Genomic DNA, 23141 nt, shown 5'->3' with positions numbered 1-23141 from the left:
AAATCCAGACTCAAAACCTTCTTCTTCAGAAAAACCTTTACTTAACTGGTTCCATTCTTCACCCCTCTGCTCTTCTTAGTACCACCTTCCACGGTCTCCTCTATTGTTATTGTTGTATTGCTGTAATTGTAATTGTGTCTTATCTTGTGTATTCTTCTTATTTATTGTTGTAGTCTTCTTATTTATTGTTATTGTCATCCTGTAAAGCGCTTTGAGAAGCCACTTTTAAAGGCGCTATATAAAATAAAGTTTATTATTATTATTATTATTATTATTATTATTATTATTATTATTACTGTGGTGAGGCTTCCAGACAAAGGTAATCTCCACAAACACAATGATTATTGATTGTTTTAACACTAACACAGAGTTGGCTGATGAACTCAACAGTAGACAGAAGTAAGGAAAAAGCTTGGATCTCATAACATCAGTGGGCAGATACTGAGGTCTTTCAACCAGCAGAAAGTACCCAGAATCTGGAAACGGGCAACAATCATACCAGTTGCAAAACACAAACAGCCCTGTATATATAGCCCTGTGGATCCCAGTAAACCCTGACATTATTATATCTCTTATATTCACCTCTAAAAGGTCTTGGGACACATGCCAGGCCTTTTCTTAAAGATTTCTCCTCAGCCTTTAACATCATTCAACTACATGTGTTAGTGGAGCGATTACTCTCAAATGTTTTTAATAGACTTTTATATTTTAGGTTGAATCTTAGACTTTTTGACCTACAGATCAAGGTTTTACATCAGTGCAGCTTTGTTTTTCCAATGGGTCTCCTCAGGGCTGTGTGTTATCCTCCATCCTCTACATCTTGTAGAAAGACGTCTGGCTGTAGAAGTTCTTTTGAGGACAGACACATCATTAAGTTTGCTGATGACTCATTGTTAGTCTCCTTCAAGATGTAGAGAGTAATCATGGGCCTGTAAAGGGTTATTTTGTTCCATTGTGTAACATTTCCTTTAACTTAATGTGTCAAAATCCAAAGAAATGATCATTAATTATAGGGAGCAACCACCAGCTGCAAAACTAACAATGACGAAAATGAAATTGTCAGTCAAATTGACATTGTCAAACAGTTACAAATATCTTGGCAATATCGTTGATTATAAGCTAACTTTTCAGGAAAACACAGATGACATATGTTAGAAGAGCCTGCAGTGATTATTATTCCTAAGAAAATTCCGTTATTTTGATGTGTGACAATGACTATTCTGTAGAACTTTAATTGAACATGTCCTTACATTCACTGCACTGGTTTGGTAACCTTAATATATGCAATAAATAAATAAGAGACGGAGCAGGATTGTGAAGGTCTCCAGGAAAAGTACTGGTGCACAGCAGTAACAGCTTTCACACACCTGTCAGCAGCTATATAACCCTGCTACATACAACTGGGAGTCCACTGAAGCTCAGCAGGTGTGAGCCTGGCCAGTACCTGGATGGGAGACCTCCTGGGAAAGCTAAGGTTTCTGCTGGAAGAAGTGTTAGTGGGACAAGTGGGGGAATCACCCTGTAGTCTGTATGGGTCCTAATGCTGCAGTATAGGGATGGGAATACTATACTGTAAAAAAGGTGCCATCCTTTGGATTATTATTATTCAAACAAATATAGGACCAATATTATCATTGACTGTCATAACCACCCCATGTACACTGAATCTGAGCTCCTTCATCTGGGCGCCAATTTAGACTACTCAGATACAAGTGCAATAGCATCAAATCATCTTTTATTCCCACAGTTATAAACCTATTCAACTGGGACAATTTATTGTATTTTTCAATTTATATATTTATTTTTCTTCCTCATGACAGATGTACATCTCTTATTTCTTAATGGGTTCATGTTGTCATAAATGTATTCTGCATTATATAATGCCTTTTACCTGCCTGCAAAGCAAATTTCCCAGTTGGGAAAATAAAAGTAAGTCGATCAATTAATCAATTAATTAAGTAAATCAATCATACTACAGACAGTATGTGTTGAGCATCAAATTAAATGTATCATCTTTAACTGCAATAGATCAAAAAACGTATTACTAGCAAAGGAAAATTACAATCTTCTTTAGCCAAGACCAACAGACATAACAAGCGTAGATTCATTATGATGGTTGACATTTGTCATCAGTTCTTCTATAAACGTAACAGGCTAGTAGCATGTCAGAACACCACTGTGAGCTTTACAAGTTATACATCTGTGATGCATGCTTACACCAGGTTGGAGACACTATCTAGTGCTCTCCTGTCTCATTACTCTCATAGAGCCTGGGCAACCGCTTGCTTGCTCACTGGTCTCTGAGACCTAGATGCCACATATTGCCACACATTGTCGCGGCTCATCCTATAGAATGGGTTCATATCTGTCAAACAGGATATCCACAGCATAACTGTCACATTATGCTCATCACAATAAAATCCAGATCTGGAACTGAACCCAGGACACTAGCCTTGTAAGGCAGCAATGCTAACCACTGTACCATAGTGCTGCCCCCTCAGGATAAATTATTAAGTGAGCAGTATGAGGCCCTATGTTGTGAATGAATGAACCTAGCAAGAATGGCAGGAAGTAAAGCATCCTGTAGCCTTGTTGTCATCAATCACAATTAGTGGAGTTCTGAAGAAACTACGTACACCCGTGCTCATTCCACACTGCAACTTCCTCATCGATTGGTCTAATGAGGTTATTCGGTTAAAGTAACTGTGCCTCTTGGCCACTCACAAATAATCAATTAAAATCATATCAAAAACAGTTTAGCATAATTTAAATATGCATTTGTAATAAAGAAAACATGCAGAGAGTGATCAGTTTGTTTTGAGACTCAATATGTTATATATATACAAATATATATAATACAAATCACAGAAACTATTATTGCAAATGCTGCTTGCACAGACATATATGATTGAAACATTATTAGCTACAGAAATAAACTGCAGGTCTGGCTAGTCAGAGGTTTATTTTTCCTTATTTTAATATGTATCCTACACATTTGGTAGCAAATGTTTCTAGAGTGCTCTTATTTTACTGACCCCCTAGAAGTAAAAGAGAACTGGAGGATCCAGTCTTGTCAATACAGTACAATTTACCTCTATAACAGTGTTAACAGGTTACCGGGGACCAAATGAATTAGAGGTGTTATGTTGGTTTTGTTTAAATGAACCCATCTCCAGGTCTGCTGCATTACAATGTTACTCAGAGGACTTTGCTATACAGAACTAATGCAGCTAAAGAAACTCATCTGCACCAAATCCTTATGCATGGAGTGTATGCTGACATTTAATTATGAAGTTTAATGCTTCTTTTTTTCTAAGATGTACTGGGCTTCTTTATCTGAAAGAACACACAAACCTTATGCAGTCACAGTTTTTGTTGCTTACAGTCGTTTCGGCATTGCTCATTACAGTTAACAATTGTTTATAAAAATGACAATGTCAGTAAGTTTTAAAACAATCATCAGTTCATTAATGAAAGTTTCACTAGGGAAACACTTCTCACATAATTCAATTTTTCAATTAAGTCACAGCTAATATACAGTACACTCTGTACATACGGCTGCGAGCCTGGAATAACTTGAGGATGATTTTAATTCTGACATACCAGTCTGAAATCAAGCGATAAGGATGACATTTAAAAAAGAAATCCATTTGAAAAAAAAACATTTTTTTGAAGTATTACAAAACAAATTGCAGAAACCTGATAAAGTAAAAAAAAAGAAGAAGAAATGTCTGCATATTTAACTAACATGCTGCCAAGGAGGAAGACTTTCATTAAATTCCAGAAAATGCTTGATAAAATAACAAGCCTCTTCCTGTTTTATTAAACGTGTTTAACGGCTCTAATTTCCTTTTAAGAGAAAGCTAACATCCATGTTAAGTGATAGAACTAGGACTTGGAACTAATGTCAGTTTATCAAATATTTTTTTAAGGAAAATAAAATGTCATGAATACTGGAATGTAAAAAAAACAGAGTAACAATTAAAGTTGGCAATGACTAGTCCTAATTATGCAAAAAAAAGTCACTGGTTCCATAGCCCTAAAGTAAGTGTAAAGTCACATCTGGAATCTACTGAAATTTATTATCTCGGTTTACAAAACAGCTTACTTTTATATTTAGCTGATTTGGGGACTCAAACTCATCAAATCACTCAATGTATAAATATACAACAGATAAGCTAAAATAAAAATTCAATATGTAATTTGTACAAAAGGTGAGATACATCTTCACAGATCAAAATTATTCCAGATCTTTCAAAAAGTAATTACAGAAGCTTCTACTATTTTGTAATCATAATTGCCAATCCAAATTCTCTGAAGTGCCTGTTTTAAATTGCCTCTAGCCACTTGCTGTTATTACCTACAGTATATATTCCCTTTTGGACAGTAGGTTTCCACTCCAGGTCTCTATAACAGGTTTGCTTTGGGGAAATTACAATGCAGACAACCTCAATATTATTGAGATCCATCTGCCATGATTTACAGTTAATTTCCTACCCAGGTCAGTGAGTGGGCAGTGACATATCATTTTACACAGCAACATGAGACCTTAAATCTGATTAAGTATTGAGACTGCAGGCATTCTTCAGCCAAGTGACTTGCTGGGAAAGAAAAACAAATTCTGAGACAAAACTGAGCTGCATCCAAAACAGCACCACATTTTCAAGGTATCCCAGATTATGAAGTTCATGTAAAGCCCTATAAAGAGCATTTAGTTATTTCACAAAGTTTAGCTCAAAGACTCATCATAATCCAAGACAGGATACTGGAGGACGCTTTGCAGAAACAGTGTAACCAGTAAACCCGTGTAATTTTAAGCACTTACCAAGCAGAGCAGACATGTTCTGGAAAATTCTGAGGAGCTCAGGTGTGATGGAGGGGCTGTTTTCCAATGTTACTAACCTGCAAATAAATCAGAGCAGCATTTCTCAATGCTCAGCATGGGAGACTAAAAAAATAAAGACTACTGGTGGAAGTCTATAATGATCTATTTTTCTAAAAGACTACTTTTCTGTGATTATACAAAATGCCCTGGGGAAAAAAAAAAAAACCTTGTTCTTTATTCTGACAAATCTATATATCATTCAAAACATCACAACAACAGAGATTTTGATAGAAGTAAACGTTATTCCTTATTTTGTATGTCTATAAAGACTTCCTAATGTGAAACTTCATAAAACATAAAACACACAATCATAAAACACACAAAGAATCCTTTAGCCACAGCTAATGGCATGTAGTTCAAAAGCAATATGAATACTCTCTAAAGGAAGGAAAATGTTTGGCAAAATTGCAAATATAATCCCACATACAGGTACCAATGTGAAGTAACAGGACACTGGGCCACCACATGTAGTGTAAGTACCATGGAATAGTCGACCTATGTCTGGAATTGTACAAGTGCCATTCTTCGAAAAAGAAAGTAAATCAGGGCTGATTATTCATTTGTCGAGAAAATGGTGACAGATAATTAATTTGACCAATCACATTTATTCTCCTCTTCTTTTGGCTCTTGTAGGGGCAAGGCCTATTATTTCACTTAGAATTAAGTATCGTTAAATATTTCTGTGCCTTGACCAAGCAGCCTGGTGCTTGCCTAAAGAGGCCTCTTTGATAAGAGACATCGGAAAAGTCTATCAAGCTAAACAATATAATGATGTGTAGCACAAATGGGCTCCAGCAAATCTCCAGGCTGGTTCTCAAAGACCACAGGACCATCACCCAAAGAAAGATCAACCAATAAGTGATCTGTAAGACAGGTACCAGAACCAAACCTCACAGCATCTCAGCCTAGCACCTACTGGTGATGTAGCCCCATATACAGGTAAACTGGAACACAAGTCCTTTCTCTCCGCTAAACTCAAGCTCAATCAATCTCTCCAAGCAGTCCAAGTCAGGACTTAAACTTTTCTCAAAGAAGCCAGGCCGAAAGAGTGAGTAAGTAAAGTGCAGAATTCTGTCCAAGATATTCTCTCTGAAACAGAAGAAATCCTGTGTTTGGGACCCCACTTATTTTCATCTGATTAACGAAATTAGACAGTAAGACTCTTTTGTCAACTTCAAGTATATCCAGAATGTTCTGAACAAAAAGCTATAGCATGGACTAAACTAAGTTCCCCCTTTTGTTTACCTTGTGAGCCTCAATAAGACAAACTGTGTATAGACTGTTTAAAAGACCAAAATAAGCAAGCCACGACTTTGGCAGAGCTGCCCGTGGCCGATGCAAGTACTAGGCAATGCCAAAAAAACTCTTTTTCCTCCCAGTACCAAGAAGCTGGCACAGTACCCCAGCTTTCACCTGTGCGAAGTTTAAACTCATCAAGGACACTTGGACAATGGATCTTGGAGTATAAAACTTGATTTAATTATTCACATCATAACTGTTGAGAGGTGAACGATTATTCCAAATGCATGTTTAAAGTTTAGTTCACGATAGTAAATGTAAATTTACTTGTGTCTGAGAATATAATAGTGATTAAGTTATATGAGACTGATAAAACCCATGCGCTAAACTGTAGCACATTATAGTTGTGCATATTTTGACAATGAAATGATTAAGTCTAATCTTTCAATCCCTGAGTGAACGATAAACCATTCATGTTCACAGCAGATCTTTTTAGATCTATTTAGAAACCGTGTGTGAGACTAAATTATTATGTTTGGTTATTTGGGTGATTCCTTAAAGGTGTTAAGTATTCTAGCAATTTACTGTTACAATGTATGATAGTTACAGCAAATTACAGTAAAACACCCCATCTCCTACACTGTGCTCTTTGCACTGCTTCTACTGGACTCACAAACGAGCACTGCTAGGGGTAATGAGATGCTTGTGCTCTGCTAACCAACCATCATTTCCTAGTCTGTGGAGCTGTAAGCAGATGGCTCATTTCCCAGATTGAAATATGCAATCATTTGATCTGCAGTTGAGAGGCTGTTTTGCCTTGCACTTCAGATTAATGCACAGATATCATCATCTTGTAGTATAAGCTTCCTCCAGCTGTTGCCCATTGCTGGTGATGTTTCCCCCTCCAAGTCCCATGCTGACATCACCTTAGATACCACTGCTCGTGAACCATCAGAAAGATGAGCTGTCTTGGTCATGGCTTTGCTCTTTCAAAGTCACTGAGGTCTTCTCTCGCAGCCATGCTAGCCTTAATTCCAGGAGTCAGGGATAATATCACCCTGCAACTCACAACTGCCAACCCACTGAAACTAAGCAGGTGTGAGCCTGGCCAGTACCTGCATTGGAGTAAAATGGCTATATACTGTAAAACGGCCCCATCCTTCGGATGAGACGTAAAACCAAGGTCCTGACTCTCTGTGGTCATTAAAAATCCCAGGGCGTTTCTTGAAAAGAGTAGGGGTGTTAACCAGGATTCCTGGACAAATTTCCCATTGGCCTTTACTAATCATGGTCTCCTAATAATCCCCATTTGTAAACTGGCTTCATCACTCCATTCTCCTCCCCAATGATAGCTGGTGTGTGGTGAGAGTACTGGAGCACTATGGCTGCCGTTGCATCAACCAGGTGGGGCTACACATTGGTGGTGGTGTACAACTCTTTGAGTGGAGTGTCCCAAAAGTGCTATATAAGCATAAGGAATTATTAATTATTATTATTAGGAGTAAAGGTCTGTCCAGCATTTTTATATATCATGCTAGGAAGTTATTTACTAAATATAAGCATGAGCCACATCTGTATGGAAGACCTTGCTTTCAATTTACATAGTGTCTCTTATGAATACAGGTGCTTCCATTTTTTGTCAACTACCCGTACCTGAATTAATAATAGTAAATAACTAGAATGTTGTGTTATATTTTCCTTCAACTGGATCTGCAATAGTAAATGGAACATTCTTATTCATCAAAATACCTTGGATTTACTCCACAGTTTTCTTTCCATAATTTTAGTTTCAGAATCTTGTTTCATTTCTCTTCACTTCTACAACCGTTTTATCAGCACAGGAGAAAAACAGCTAGCACACATGCACACTCAGAAAAGCAGTTGGGACATCTGCCAGCATACAAAGCTTATAGCAGAGCCAAAGCAGACACCACTCTCACTGACAGGACTGCAATGCTTGCAAGCCACAAGGGCACCAACTGCACAGCAAGCCAAGATACTCTGGTGGACTTGAATCCATCCAGTCCCAGTAGTGCTCAGTCTTGGGAATTACAGTTCCAACAGCTAATGATAAGCCCAGATTCAGACCACTGATCTGTGAACTATAGGCTCCAACCTGCTACTAAAGAGCTGCCTCTACTGGCTGAGTTACTTGGGAGGCACTGGGGTTATTGCTTTTCTTATTGTCAGAAATACCTGAATGTACTAGCAACAGTCATATACAAATTAAAGCACCGGCATGAAGATATTTTTATTTGCTTGTGCATATTATACATTCAGTATATTTGATATATTACATTTAATACTAATCTTTAACATGTTAATGTCATGGTCAATGGGCATTTTGTCCACCACATCCCATTATAATTCTGTTGGGTTTTTTTGGCTTTCAATAAAGAAAATCATTTTCACTTCAACAGGTATCAATTTCTGTATTTAATATTTTTCTTCTTAAATACTTGCATCTTGTACAAAGTTACAAAAAAGACCTTCCAAATGTGCACAGATGCTCATAAAATTACTGTAAAGTCCAATTTTTCAAAGAAGAGAAGTCATGCTTTTAGTAACCATGGTAACCTACTTTATTAAACTGGCAACTTTCATCACTAAGACTATAAAAAATTGCAAAGACCTACACAGTACAAATGTGTAAGTGGGATGACAAGGCATTTTAGAGTCTTTCATCATGCCATATCTCTTTTCAAAGACAATACAACTGTGATTATAGTAAAGATTAGTTTTGTCATGTTAAATCATATTAATTATTTCTCAAAAGCTTGATGAAACTGAAGAAAATGGTTTTCACAAAGCCAATGTCTAAGTAATGTCTTGTAATTCCAAACAAGGTTTCTGAAAAGTGAGGACTTGCAAGAACCTATGGATGAAAAATGTAAAAGTCAAGACTAATCTTGAAGTTGGGATAATTTAATCTGGTTTCTGTTTGCATGCCTCCAACCTCTCAACTGCAATAAATAACACAGATCACAAGATAAACAGCACTCTCTTCAAATTTCCACTCACACAGAAGACCTGGTTGGCAGCCAATATTTGTGATGGTACCATAAAAATTAAAGCCAACCTAATTGCTCTAATGGAATGGCCAGATTTATAGAACACAAAACTTTATATCAGTAAAATGTAACATCAGAAGCAGAAATATAAATGAGTTATAGAACAGAACAAAACCCAGCAGAATCCAGAATAAGCCTGAATTGGATTCAGGTTTTGGATCATATGAGAATTACATAAAAGCAAGTAAAAGGTATAGAAAAAAAATGAGAAATGAGTAAACTCAGGAGGTACTGTACCATAATTAATTTGTAAAGTTAAGCTGTATTCATTTCTAGTCCACCGACAGATTCCTCAGCAGACCGGTAAAGGGAGTTATGATATTTTGAGGAATCTTAGTTTTCTTAGTCTAAACTAATGAACGATGTGGGAGCGAGGCGATTCTGCTGTTCAGGATCTTCAAAGAGGAAAAAATGATATTTTAAAATAACTTCAACAGTGGGGAATATAGGAATTTAAATGGAAAGTTAGAAGTAGATATAGTATTCATTTGAGAAAAAAAACATGCATGGACTAGCGAATGTATTAAATACTTCATGAATCCATTTAAGAACCTGATTAATTCTGTGTTAACATTACTTAAATAGCATAACATGAAAAAGCTCTCAACAGCAAAAGGACCTTTCCTTGCTCTAATTATTCTTCCACTGATACATTTTTCCCACTTAGAAAGGGTTGCTATCTCACTTAAAAAAGTCAAATGTTATATAAAGGATCTCATACCTCAAACTATGAAACAAATGGATAATACTTAAGCATTCAACTATCTTCATCATATATAATACTACTGGAACAACAATAAAATAAAACAGCCTAGTGTGAAATTAACAAAACTGTACAAAAGAGGGTTAAGAGTGACAATCATTATTTTAATAGAATATAAAGTATTATATCAATACAATTATGGTTTGTTGCAATATCTTCTGGAGGATGAAAAATCAGAAGGAGCAAAACAGATGACATACCACAGTTCTAACCCATCCTCCAGCAGGTAGACATGAGGTGGCTGTGAGACATCCGTGCTTAACTGGATTACCGGCAATAGGAATGGATAAAGGTTCTTGCTTTCAGCTCCTAGCCCCTATGAAAGAGGAAAAAATAAAATACTAAAAAACTCAAAAATGGTTATATAATCTTAAGGGAAAATAATCTTCTTATTGTCACTGTTTTCAGTAGAATTTTGTTTACTGTTATTTCACTTTTATCTGCATTGTGCTTACTATATTTCATGGTACATCATCAGAAAGAATCATCCCATTAACTAAACAGGACGCAATTTAATTGGCAAGACATCCAATGAGGGTAACTGTAAATATTTCAAACTGAACTGTTTTGAATACCTAAGCAAAAAGTACAATCAAAAATATAGATGCCATTCAACCTTTAACTAATATTTATAGTTGTGTATGGAAAAGCCTATTATTTGAGTTAGAATTAAGTGTTATTATTTGAAATCTTTCATCTTTGTGTGCCTGGCTGTATCAGCAGTCTGGTGCCTGGCTCTATTATAGCCAAGGAATGTAGCTCAAGAGGCCCCGTTTGTGATCTCAGCCACAGAATGACCTAGTGGTCTTTGTTTTGGGATGGATGTTCACTGCTGGTATCTGGATGTCTAGCAGAGAACCATAAGCACCTGGTTTCACAAAGAAGATCCACCAATTGAGGGTCTGTGTAAGGTGGGTACCAGAATCAAACCTGATATAAACTCAGCCAATCACCAACTTGTGATCTTGCACCGAAACCTAGATCATTTTCACTGGTTGACTACTGGATTCTAATCTCTCTCCATCTAAACCGGCACACTGACTTTTCAAACACTTGACTGCAAGTGGTTCGAGTCAGGACTTAAAATTTTCTCCAAGATACGTGCCAGAGACAGTGAGTCAGCAAAGTACAGAATTCTGTCCAAGATATTCTCTGTGAAAAGAAGAAATCTTTGTTCATAAACCTACTGTTATCTTTCCCTGAGCAAAGAAATTAGACAGTTGGACTCCTTTTTGTTGACAGTCGGAAAATCCAAGCATATTCTGAACAAAGCTATAGCCAGGATGAACTGAGCACTCCTTTTGTCTGCCTTGCAGCCTGGTTCCAAGAGGACAGACTGCTTTTAAAGACCGACATCAGCAGGGAGCTACTTAAGCAAAGCTGTCTGAGGCCAGCTCACGCTGCTTGGCAATGCCAGGCAAAAGCTTTCACAGAGGAATGCAAGCTGCCATTGACAAATCCACAAAGCTCTGTATCACCAGCATGAAGTTTAAACTCATCAAGGACATTTGGACAATGGAACTTTTGAGTATAAATCTTCATTATTCACATTATAGTTCTTCTGGAGAGTTGAACTATTATTCCGAAAGCTTGTTTGATGCTTATTTCACGATAGTAAATTCATATTTACTTGTGTCTGAGAATATTAATGATTGGTTAAAAGTCGACAAGTAGTCTCAACTTTTACTGTTATAATTTCTGATTGTTATAGCCAATTAAACCTCGCCTCTTCTACAGTCTCTTCCCCACCTTTCAACTAATTGTCAGTTTTGTATTTTGAGTTAAAAAAATAAGAACAGTATCAATCTTTAAAACATCTCTGAATTTTAACCTTGCTCTTAAATAATTTTATTTAGAGTTTCCAACACATGTATCCAATGATTTACATTTAAAATTGTAACCAAAATGACGTGAGCAGAAAATCATGGAAATGGTGGCAATATTAATAATAGGTTTTCTGGTTTTGGTTTAAACCATGAAAACGTGTAAAAAATTGTCATTGTATTCTTAGGATAATTTTATTATTAAATATAATTTACTTTTATGAGAAATATGTTGAAATGAGAAGTCTCTAAATACAAAAATTAACACATATTTAACAGACACAGAAATATTTTTTTATGCACGTCATTACTCCAAAGATAAAACTGAAAAGGGAAGGGAGCTGTATGCAGAAAACAAGTTTATTACTATAGTATACAGCAAACAAACTGACTTAAAGGAATCTGCTAAAGCCCCCAAAGCACCCAAAACAAACACCATTTGTAACAGAGGAAAACAGAAGACCTACTGTACCTGTAATTGTGTTTATTTAAATGCTTTTGACTGGTTTCTGACAAAAATACCTGCACTTGATATTGTGGTGGTGCAAGAGACAGAGATTTAAATTGAACTAGGTGGTACAAACTTATGACTTGCGAAAGGACGAATGAAGAAGTAATGAGACCCAGGCGGATAGCATTCTTGGGTGTCAAGAGATAGGCCAGAGAAAGACCACCAAAATAAATACAGCTTTAGTCCAAATTCAGGTAAACAAGTAACATATTTAGTCCCTCTTGCATTCTGTAGTTAGCAGGGCTGAAGTAGCTCCAAAGTATTGTAAAGCTGTCAGATTTGGAGGCAGTTGGCTGAATAGTAATCTCTTCATAAGTGAAGCTTAGTGGATGAAATCCAGTTATACTGCCTCTAAAACAGCTGCATTTTCTATATTCTCATGTCCTGAGAGTTATACTCTTCATTATTCACAAAACAAAACATTTGTATGACAGACATATATAAATGAGGTGTTAAAAATGCAACAGATGAGCATTGGAACCAATAGCATTTACTGCACTTTTAATACCTCCCAGTATATGAACTTCATACATGTTCAGCACTGTCTTCACTTTCTCCTGGCTGAAAAGACTAGCTAGCTAAAAATAATTATTCAAACATCTCATGCTGATTACAAAAAAACAGCTGAACACCCGTAACTATTTGCATGAGTGACAAGTGATTTTAAGGTCCTTGAAATCAGATGAACCTTTCTGAAAAGACTCCAGAAGAAATGTTAATCAAGAGACAGCACTTTTGCTGCTTAAAGTATAATAGAATCAGGATTGAAAAAGGAAGATTAAAAAAATAAACTTGAATAGCAGAATGTCAGAAATACTATCAATACGTTAAAGACCCTTAGCTACAGTTCACTTTCATCTGCTTTGACATCTTTGCAATGTGATATTTCCATTATCATTCCACTTATTGGTATACTTGTGACCAGCTTTCCAGTGAGCAGAAACATATGGTGTCATAACTGCCTACTATTAAAGCACTGACAAGGGGACTTCCCAGGCATTTATTTCAGCAATATTTTTTACATTAAGGTTAAACAAGGTTAAAAACAACAAAGTGTGAAAATTAGAGGGAATAAAAGTCCTACACATAATTCCCTAATGGCACATAAAAGCATTTAAGTAAATACTGTGCAAATGACACACAACTCTTCATCTACTTGCCTTTGAAAAGACTAGGTCTTTAAAGAAACCAAGAAAACCTGTAAACACACTGTCCCTCACAGGACCACGAATGAACAGTAAGTCCTGCTTTATTAGCATTCAACACATTTTTTCGTCAGGAAATTTCACATGCTTCCAAGTTCTACATACCTAGATTATCTTAATATGAATTACAAATTCATTTCAGTTTTACATCAGATATTTAGTCATCTGGAATGTCATATACAGTTAAAAAAAAAGTCAAGCAAGAGGAAAAACTTCAGTTCTGCTTTCTTTATCCATTTACATGTCATCTGCTCTTTAAAGATAATTATTCAGTTTTATGTTTACCCTAAGTAAAAAGGAAAAACAGTTTTTGTCTTTACGCATATGTAGCACACACGATTGCAACAATCAGAAACAGTCATCCAAATAGGCTCTTGTGGTGGCTGAATAAATGACAATAGGTTTGTCCTTTTAGTCCAGGTCCACTCTATGTCAGTATGCGTGATAAAGACTTGTACCTGAACCAGATGAACAAGCGTAGTGAGGATGGCACATCGCAGCATGTTGTGTTCTTCTGACTGCTTCCAAAGAAGGGGCAGATACTGCACCAAACATCCCACATAGGGCCTGATCTAGAAAACACAATGATGACACATAAACTGCACATAAGCCAAAAGTGAATCAGAAACCAACCATTTTATTTGATTACAGATGTTGTAACAGAAGAGTTCTTGCTCCGGGATGACAGTGAAAACAGATAGGCTTTATTGTATGCCTACAAGGAACACCTCAAAAGTAGGGATGTTCAGAGAATACAAAGCAAGCAGCTACCTTTATACAGCCCGGTAACATCAAGATTTCCTTGGTTACAAAGACTTTGTCAGGGTGTATGGTTAAGATCATGTTCAGAACAATAAGCTATTAAGAGAAGTTGTGGTTATACACCTGCCCTCCCTTACAGCCTTGAGATAAGCTAAAGGTTCAGAGATAAGCAAAATTCCACAGGATTAATAAGGAGTTTCATCACAGAAAAAATCCAATAAAACTTATATCATTCTACATTCACATCTTAACTGTTCTCTAACCACAACCAAACTGTCCTTGTATTCTTGTGCAAAAAGAATTGCAAACAATTAGAAAAGTAAGGCAGTTTTCAAAAATGTATCAAATACATTGATAAGACTTATCATTGATAAGACAAGAATCAAATTAAGGGCAGATTTTGGAGAATTGTCCGAAATTAACATCCACAATACCATCAATTCTCCAACAACAAAAACATCATAATTAAATATGATTGGTGTTCAAATTTCTATATTAGTTTCACTTCACAAGAATAAAAAAAACTGAAAGCTGAACTGCACAAATTGATACAAACAATTGCTATATTAATACCAATAGAAATGGTGTCTAGAATTCATTATTTCCATTTACATTTGTTTTCACTGGGTAGTGAAATGATTTGTTAGTTCTGATGTTTCAAAGTACTGAGTATGCCGACCTGAGACCAAATAGGGCGAGGTCAGTGAACTGTTCCTTCAGGACACCTGATTTTATTATTGCTGAGACACCCACAAAACCGTACTGACAAATATACAGTAATTACAAGCTCAGACTTTCTACACTGCTCACACTACAGACCAAAAAGTTATGTCAAATATATTTTTTGTCATTGTAATTTTGTCAACATTTTCTTCAAAGCTTCCTTAAGGTGAGGTTCAACAGAATTTATTAGTGGAATTCAACATTTCAACAAGGGATATACCTGGAACAAAAACACCGATTTAGATGATAAGAATCAGATGTTTGTGTTTAATGTTCAAATAAACCAAAGCTCCAGAAATTGACTGTACTGGATTTAAAATAGATTATGTCAGAATTTTTATTTGATTTACATTTTTTATTTCTGCTAGGACATGAACACCTCACATAGGTAGCACCACTTACCTTGAACTTAAAAAGAACATAAGATATGTTACAAATGAGAGGGAGAATGGGCTCCTCTTTAAACCTGCATTCACTAAAAACCCTGATAGCTCTATAAGGTCTGTATAAAAGGGGTAAAACAAGGTTTTAACAAGAAATATCTTTCATCATACACTGTTGCCATAGACAGCTTCTTACAACTCACAATCAGAAGAAACATAAAATTACTTCTAGGTGAGATTAAAAAATTGCTTTGTTTGATGCAATAGGCATTATTTTTCTATAATCTAGTTACCATTGCAGTGGGTATTTTACACAAATGCAAAAATAGGGATTTTGCAGGAGTACTCTACGTGAAGTACATTGTTTTCACAGTACAAAAAGCTGTGTACTGCCTTGAAATTGAACTCATAACCTTCCTGCTCCAGAGACCTAACCACTTCACCTCATAAATGCCTTCTGTCTACAGCACTACCTACCTGCATGTTGACTCTTTCAATGACACAGGAAATCACATGGAGGACTTGCATTTTGGTGTCACATTCTGTCACTTGCTGAAGCAGCTGGAAAAGCAGGCTGAAAATGGACTCCAGGTACTACAAATTAGGAAACATAAGCTGTGATGAAATTTTAAATGGTAAGAATGAAATCAGAGATATTCAAAGCAAAATTGAGCAGACAGAGAGAGACAGACTGATTAACAGACATATTTAATTCATATAAAATTAAATTACAAATGCTATCTGCAGGCACCTTTCAAGACATAGGTGTTTATGCTGACTATTTATTTCTTCTAGACAATGTGGGGAAGCAATGCAAAAAAGCAAACACTGTTAAAATATAGTTAAAAGTACAGAATTTAAATTAGGGGATATTATGTTATAATTGTACAATGCACTGGTGAGAAAATGAAGAATGTTGTGTACAATTTTAGTCACCATACAAAAAATATATTTCTCCTCTGTAATCAGTCCAATGAAGAGCCGACGGTCACATTCCCAAACTCAAAGGAATGTCCTAACAAGCTAAAACTGAATCTTTGTAGTCTTGAACAGAGGGATATGAGGAAACCTAATTAATGTACACAAAGTCCTCACAGGCAATAAAGTCAAACCAGTGGATTTCTTCAGATTCAACACTAAAACATGAATGAAAGGACACAATCAGAAACTGTAAGGAAGGTGTATTTAAAACTGAATACATGAGGCATTTGACACAAAGGATTGTGGGAATTGGGAACAAGCTACCCAGCCATGTTGTCGAAGTCGATAGCAAAGCTTTTTTCAAGAAATGCCAAGACAAGCTGCTCAGATTATTTAGCTTCCAGCAACCAAACAGGCCAGATAGTCCAAATTACCCCTCTCAATCTTATGTTCCATATGCTCCTGTGGTGCAGGAATAAACCTTAATTATTCATCAGTCTTGTTCTGCCATAAGCATACTTTTGAGATTATTTCTCCCTATGGTTTCTAAGCTTTAGTTCTTAGAAATGTGTTACTGCAGATCATATAAGCAAACGTAGGTTCAATAAAATGTTAGCTACAGATTCTTTAAAGGTTATTTTTATAAATGGTCCATTAATATAGAGAAGTACTCTTTTGGGTTTTGGAAGAGCAAAGCAGATCTGATTAATAAAAGAAATTCTTTACAATTTTTAAATAAAGAAATTACTTTTTTTTTTTACTTATTCACGTCTACCTAAAATTTTATGTTAGATGCTTACACTCACCGGTAAAAACTGTTCCGTTCTAAATTCAAAGTCATCAACAGGTAATCCGAGGTTAAGGCATTTATACTCAGATTTGCAAAACAGCCAGCCAGCACAGAGGACAGAGCCATCCTAATTAATCCCTGTACAATGTACACTACATCCAATCGTTTCATTTACATATACATGGTTATGAAGTATTCATTCATAATTAAGCCCATCTGGGTTGACATTCACTTGACAACTCTCTGGTGTGTATTGTCTAGTTCTAAACCTGCTATGATGTTTGCAACACCTTACATGTGAAATAGTTGAAAGAAAACCATCATGCTTATTTTGTAAGACATAGTAGTAACAGTCGATGGTGTAAGACATGATAAACTAATTCTACAGTATATGTACATAATTAAGAATAAAGGCAACATCACCACATACGAAATCCGTTTTCATAATTTACAGCTCTCAAGTCTCAACCTTACAGTATTATTACAGCAGTACACTCGGGGAAAATGCAGAGAAGCATTTTCTTTCTTTTATTAACTAGTCTACTTTGAAAACACAAGTAGAAAGGATATCAAGCTTCAGTGTTGTAGCAGTCTCAATGCGGACCTGTAAAACAAACAAACGTCATTTAAAACACATTTTGCTTTTCCTGTTATAATATATTAATAATAATATATTAATATTATAATATAATTGAGGATAGGAAAGAGTTTTAGTAGAGAAGGCATTAAATGAAGGCATAATATGAGGCCAACCACTTCTTCCTGCCAAGCAAACAGATGGTTAATGCTTGGCAAATAGCACCCGTCGCTAATGTCCAAGAGTAATGCTGCCCTAGAAGTGCAGTGTGACACCATCCTGAGTGACTTCAATTTGCAATGAAGCATGAGGCGCCATGATTCTCCCAACTCCCCAATAACTGTTGGTTTTGATAAAGCTTTCTGACTTCTTTAAGCCTGCAATCTGTTCTTTCAAAAGCTAAATACATTTCAATTGTAACAGGACAAGAAGACTAAAACAGGGCATGAAAGGTCCAATAAAAAGTTGCAAATCTCTTCCTGCAGACCCTTGTCCCATGTCAGCAGGTGAGCTAGGAAAGACCCATGCGCTACTATGGATTAAACACATTGCATCCAACAAACTGCTAACATCAAGGCACTTAGATTTCCAATAATAATCCCTAAAATATGGATTTATATAAACTAGCAGTATGGATATTATGTCTTATATGTCATATTTAAATATCTCCCCATATTAGAAAGGAAAAAAATAGGAAAACAGCCTAGGACTCAAAGCTGTGCGGAAATGAAAACCAAGATCTGGGAATGTTAACCAACAATGATGCCCTTTCCACTGCATATTTTAAATATAAATTTAAGGTATATTTTGCAGAGATGATGAGCTGAGTAGCTATAATTATCAATAACTAGATCAATTAATTAATATAGTTGAATGTTAATTTAAAATTATGTTTTAGATAGAAAAAATATTCACCCAGTTTTAGCTAGTTTTAGATAGATCGGAATTACTGATCTCATCCACATGATGTGTGAACATGTAAATACCCTTTACAAAGACGAGGATAAAAAAGGTATTAAACCTACTCATATATTCTCAGTCCTATCATGTATGTTTGAGAAAAAAAAACTGCTACTTAAAATGTGTGCATCTAAATACTGTAAGCACTTGCAGGATTTGTATTTCACTGTTTTATTTGTTAGTTTTCATTGCCAGTCCCTTGTTATGTATATGAGTGTCTAATCCTGTCTCTTTTCATGCATATGAGTTGCTAATCTATTCAGGCATTGCTATAGTCCTAGATCCATCAGTACAGACTTTTCACACAATTCAAGCAACTTGACAAAGTTTCTCGTCTTAGAAGAGCGTGCTATACAGGCACCTTTCTTTTTACTATTCAACTGCAGAAAAACTATTCATATTTAACTGCAAAAAGCAGCGACGTGTTAAAATGGTGTGCACGTTTACCTGCTGTTATCACATATAATAAAAAAGCAAATCAATTACAAAAAGAATATAACACCTTGATGGAAAAGGGTAATTTAATGAAAAGGCTGATAAAAATCCCTTTTACAATAACAAATACTTGCTTACCGCAATACTTGCTTGCAAACAAGGTTGCTGCTTTAGAAGATTTCATTTTAAAAGAAGATACTGATACTTTCAAAGCTTATAAAACTAACACCTCTGGATTATTTTAACAATCAGGACATGGTTATCCGTCTATACTGAACTTGTATTAGCTGATTTAAAAAATGCACTAAAATAATTAAGAACCATTCACAAAATTTGTGAAGAATGAATTTTCATGTGATATGTGAGTTACTCTAAGCAGACTACTTGGAAAACAAAAGATGCAGAAGCTAACTAGAAGCAGATGTGACACTGACAGCTTTCGTCTTTAATAGTAATTAAATCCTTTTTAAGTTATGTACCTGATTCGCCAAATTGGAGATGTCAAACGTGAATAAAAAATGCAAACGGCTAGAATGTTTTTTTTTGCAACATTTTCAACCAGAATTTATTTATTTTACTTAACATTTGTCATGTGCCAATGGAACAACAACAAAGCAGCTGTGATTTGTTTTGTTAATTTTAGCATTATGAAACTCCTAAATCTCCTTGGGAGTCCCACCATGTTGAATGTTGAAGGCCCAGGCCCTGAGGTGTGGCTGCCTGATAATTGAGAAGAGCAGTTTCAGTACCCCCAGCAAGTGGAATTCCATGTAAGGGAAAGGAGCTGTTAAACTGTTAATCTCTCTACAGTATTCGCCACTCCTCTGAGGGTAATTAGATGGCTCAGGCTGGCATTGTCACAACATGTGGCAGTTGACTGGATTGACTTGTGAAATTATTGTACTGATAAACAGCTCCAGTGACTATGATAGTACAAGTCTTCAGATTTTAAATACTACTTCAAACGGATTGGACTGTTCTATTGAAGTTTAATCATAGGAGTTCGGCATACAGTGCCTTCTAACCTATTGATTTTTCTGAACACTGAATTAACAATAAAGTTTATAAAGTTCTGTGAATAAAACGTTTGCCCTCTTTCAGATTTTGAGCATGTTTGCATGTTTTTGCCACTAAACGTTATCGGAGCTTCGTGTGGGTCCTAATGCTATATAAAGGGAGTCCGAGTGACCACATACTGTAACACCAAAGTTTGGTACATGTTTTATTTTTTTAATCATCCTACATCCGATGTGACTGTGTGAAAAATTTAACACCACATTAATCCAATCAATTCAATGAAAGGGATAACTAGGGACAGCTTTTTGAATACTTCATTAAACAGTCAGGACTGATGTGGGCCAGCCTTGCTCTATATAAAACTCACAGGCTCTGGCACTCATCATCACAGCGAAGTTCTTGCACAACGGTTTAATTGAAACTTCCAGTGTAGGGTGCAGAGCAACAGGAAGAAAAAAGGCAAAAAAAAAAGCTCAGACAACAAGAGCAAGCACCATTAATATTCCATATAACCTCTTCAGTACATTATTACAGTGCATGAGAATCGTATACCTGCACTGTACAGAGCACAGGGTGCATTTTGTTTGTATGGTAAAAAATAAGAGTGAAATAAGTACAAAATACAAGCAGATAAAAAAGAATTTCCACTTTTACCAAAATCTCTTGATTTATATTCAGGCATCCAAAAAAGAATAATGCCCCTGGTCTCTAATATAATTTTACACTTTAAATTTTGACCTATCCAATCTGCACCTATCCCAATATTTGATTGCTTCATTGCATTTGCAAGGAAAACTAATTTACCAGGCTATACTGTATTATTGTGTGGCAATGAGTCTGAATGTGTAGAGGGATTTCTGAAAAAGAGGTCGACCGCTATCCACATTCTCAAGAGCAGGCAGTGATAAGAGCGCAGAAATAAGACGACAGACACATTTATTTTAAATAATTCTTGATTCTTGTGTACTGAAACTTACTATACCTTTCCTTTTAGACACCGGGCTAACTCCAATGGTCTATCATACATCAGCGGATCTACAGTTTCAGCAGCATTAATTTTATTTACTTCTTTTTGGGAAAGAAAAAAGGTACAAATCCATACATTTCTGCAAATGGGTAAATAAGACAAAAGCAAGCTCAGTGTATTTTAGAAAGGATATATTTCTCCCAGGAGGAATCTAAACAGGATTACATTATATTCCAATGAATACCATGACCTTGTCAAAGATGCACACTTGACAAAAAATCTCTTGGGGTTATTCTAGTTACTCAGTTGACACTGCTACATTTAAAAAAAAAGAATTGACAAAACACATGCACCCCACCAGCTGTCAGTCCAGTCATTAATAAGCACTGACGTATTACAGTCAAGCCTGAACTAAACAGGCAATTTCAGTCCTTCGCTGAATATATGCATTATTTTCACAAGCTAGAAGGTAAAGTTCCCGCTAAATGAATGCAGGGTGTATTGTAGTAAATAAGACAGGGGGAAAATGCAGTCTTCATAAGTGTTAGAGGTCGGGTGTTGCAGTGTAAGGGTTTGGTTGGTTGCGATGCCTAACCACAAGAATGAAATGGTTGTGTCAACAGGTTAGATAGAGAAATCGGGGCAAATGGGTGCACAAGGTTTAGCTCCAAAGGTCAGGAGCTCTGGTCTTCACCTGTGGTTAGTATGTAGGTGTAGCTCAGCTGTGGATGTGTCGGAGAGCAGGTTAGGGTAATGGTTACCATCCCTGGCCAAACAGGATCAGGCAAGGAGGTTTTCACTGCTATTAGCAGTGATTAATCAGGTCAAGGTTATCCTGGGTTAAAGATTAAGTTAAGAGCAAAGGAGAGAGATAAGGTTAGTTTGCTCTCCCCCAGAAGGGGCTAGACTAAAACAGTTTATAAAACTGAGAAATAATTTGGGTTGTAGGGTTTCCACACCCTATGGTGAACATGGAAGAGAAGACTGCTCCCTTCATGTGTAGTTCCCTTGTCCCATGGCTCAGGTGTTTGGCAAGCCTACAGTGTGTAAGCCCCTGCGTTGCAAAGAGGTGGTTGCTGGCGAATCAAACCTGATGATCCGTCACCTGGGGAAAGATGCCCTGGTCTCTGCAGGTTACTGAGATTTTCCCTGAGAGGGGAACCATGGTTACCAATACTGTCGGTTTAAGGCTACAGACAGGTGTGTATGGCTACGGTATTGTTCACAGGTAGCTGGTGTGTGTTCTCCTGAGAATGGTTATACAGTGTGGTGTACAGTCTCTGTCTTATGGTTGTCTGGTTTACTAACTATAGTCTCTCCAGAGCAGCGAAACAACAGAACAGGTTAGCACAAACGCCACAGTTTAAATTTGCATAACTGGGAAAGCACGAATGGCTTGTTTATGGGTTGTTATGGTGCTCACACCAGTGACGAGCAGAGACTTGCTACAATGAGTTCCAACAAACTTCCATTGTTACATTTTAATAGGATTTTTTTTAATTTTCCTGATCACAAAAAACATTGACAAAATATGCTAAACCTCAGAAACTCAGTACTGTAGCTCTTCAGGTTACCCAGAATAACAATATAATACAATCTTTTTTGTTAATACCTTTTTTTCCAACCAGTTGTTATAACACTCATTTTTCTGTTGTAAAACAAAATGAAACTACACTGTAAGTGGAAATAAACAATTTTCTATTATATTGCTGCAGACTTTACATTGCTTAACACATATCAAGAGACATAAGTTTAAAATTAGGGAATCTGAGGGAAGTTGTACAAAAAAGAGGGCTTTCATTTTAATATTCCTTCCCTCCACAGCAGTAATAGAGTGTAGCCTGGAGGCATATAAATATTCTAACTCAATTGTCCCTAATCCATAATAATGAAGCCAGCTCTATAACTCGATTAAACACAATAGATGTTATTATAAGTTAGATTTAGATAAATTTGAAATTAATTTAGTTTTAAATACGGTCATAAAGAGTACACTTGAGAGAGAAATTATATTAAATGTACAAAATCAATTAGTGATTATAGAAAGTTCATGTTTCACTTCAATGAAACAACTTAGATTTTGAATTGCATCAATACCGGCAATTGTAT

At 36.1% G+C, this 23141-nt stretch overlaps 1 protein-coding gene across 1 annotated transcript in view; it reads right to left on the bottom strand.

Moving 5' to 3' along the window:
- Nucleotides 1-23141, bottom strand: part of ipo11 (importin 11) — a 275680-nt gene that overhangs the window by 140277 nt on the left and 112262 nt on the right. The window contains exons 17-22 of the mRNA XM_088629761.1: nucleotides 17647-17680; nucleotides 17093-17133; nucleotides 15843-15959; nucleotides 13956-14069; nucleotides 10159-10274; nucleotides 4826-4902 (exon numbers count right to left, since the gene is read on the bottom strand). Of these exons, the coding sequence (XP_088485887.1) occupies nucleotides 4826-4902; nucleotides 10159-10274; nucleotides 13956-14069; nucleotides 15843-15959; nucleotides 17093-17133; nucleotides 17647-17680 (499 nt within the window). The remainder of the gene's footprint in view (nucleotides 1-4825; nucleotides 4903-10158; nucleotides 10275-13955; nucleotides 14070-15842; nucleotides 15960-17092; nucleotides 17134-17646; nucleotides 17681-23141) is intronic.

This window comes from Lepisosteus platostomus, chromosome 4 (assembly GCF_059453375.1).
Source record: "Lepisosteus platostomus isolate fLepPlt1 chromosome 4, fLepPlt1.hap1, whole genome shotgun sequence".
Taxonomy (NCBI): Eukaryota; Metazoa; Chordata; class Actinopteri; order Semionotiformes; family Lepisosteidae; genus Lepisosteus; species Lepisosteus platostomus.
This window is presented reverse-complemented; position numbering and strand designations above follow the sequence as displayed.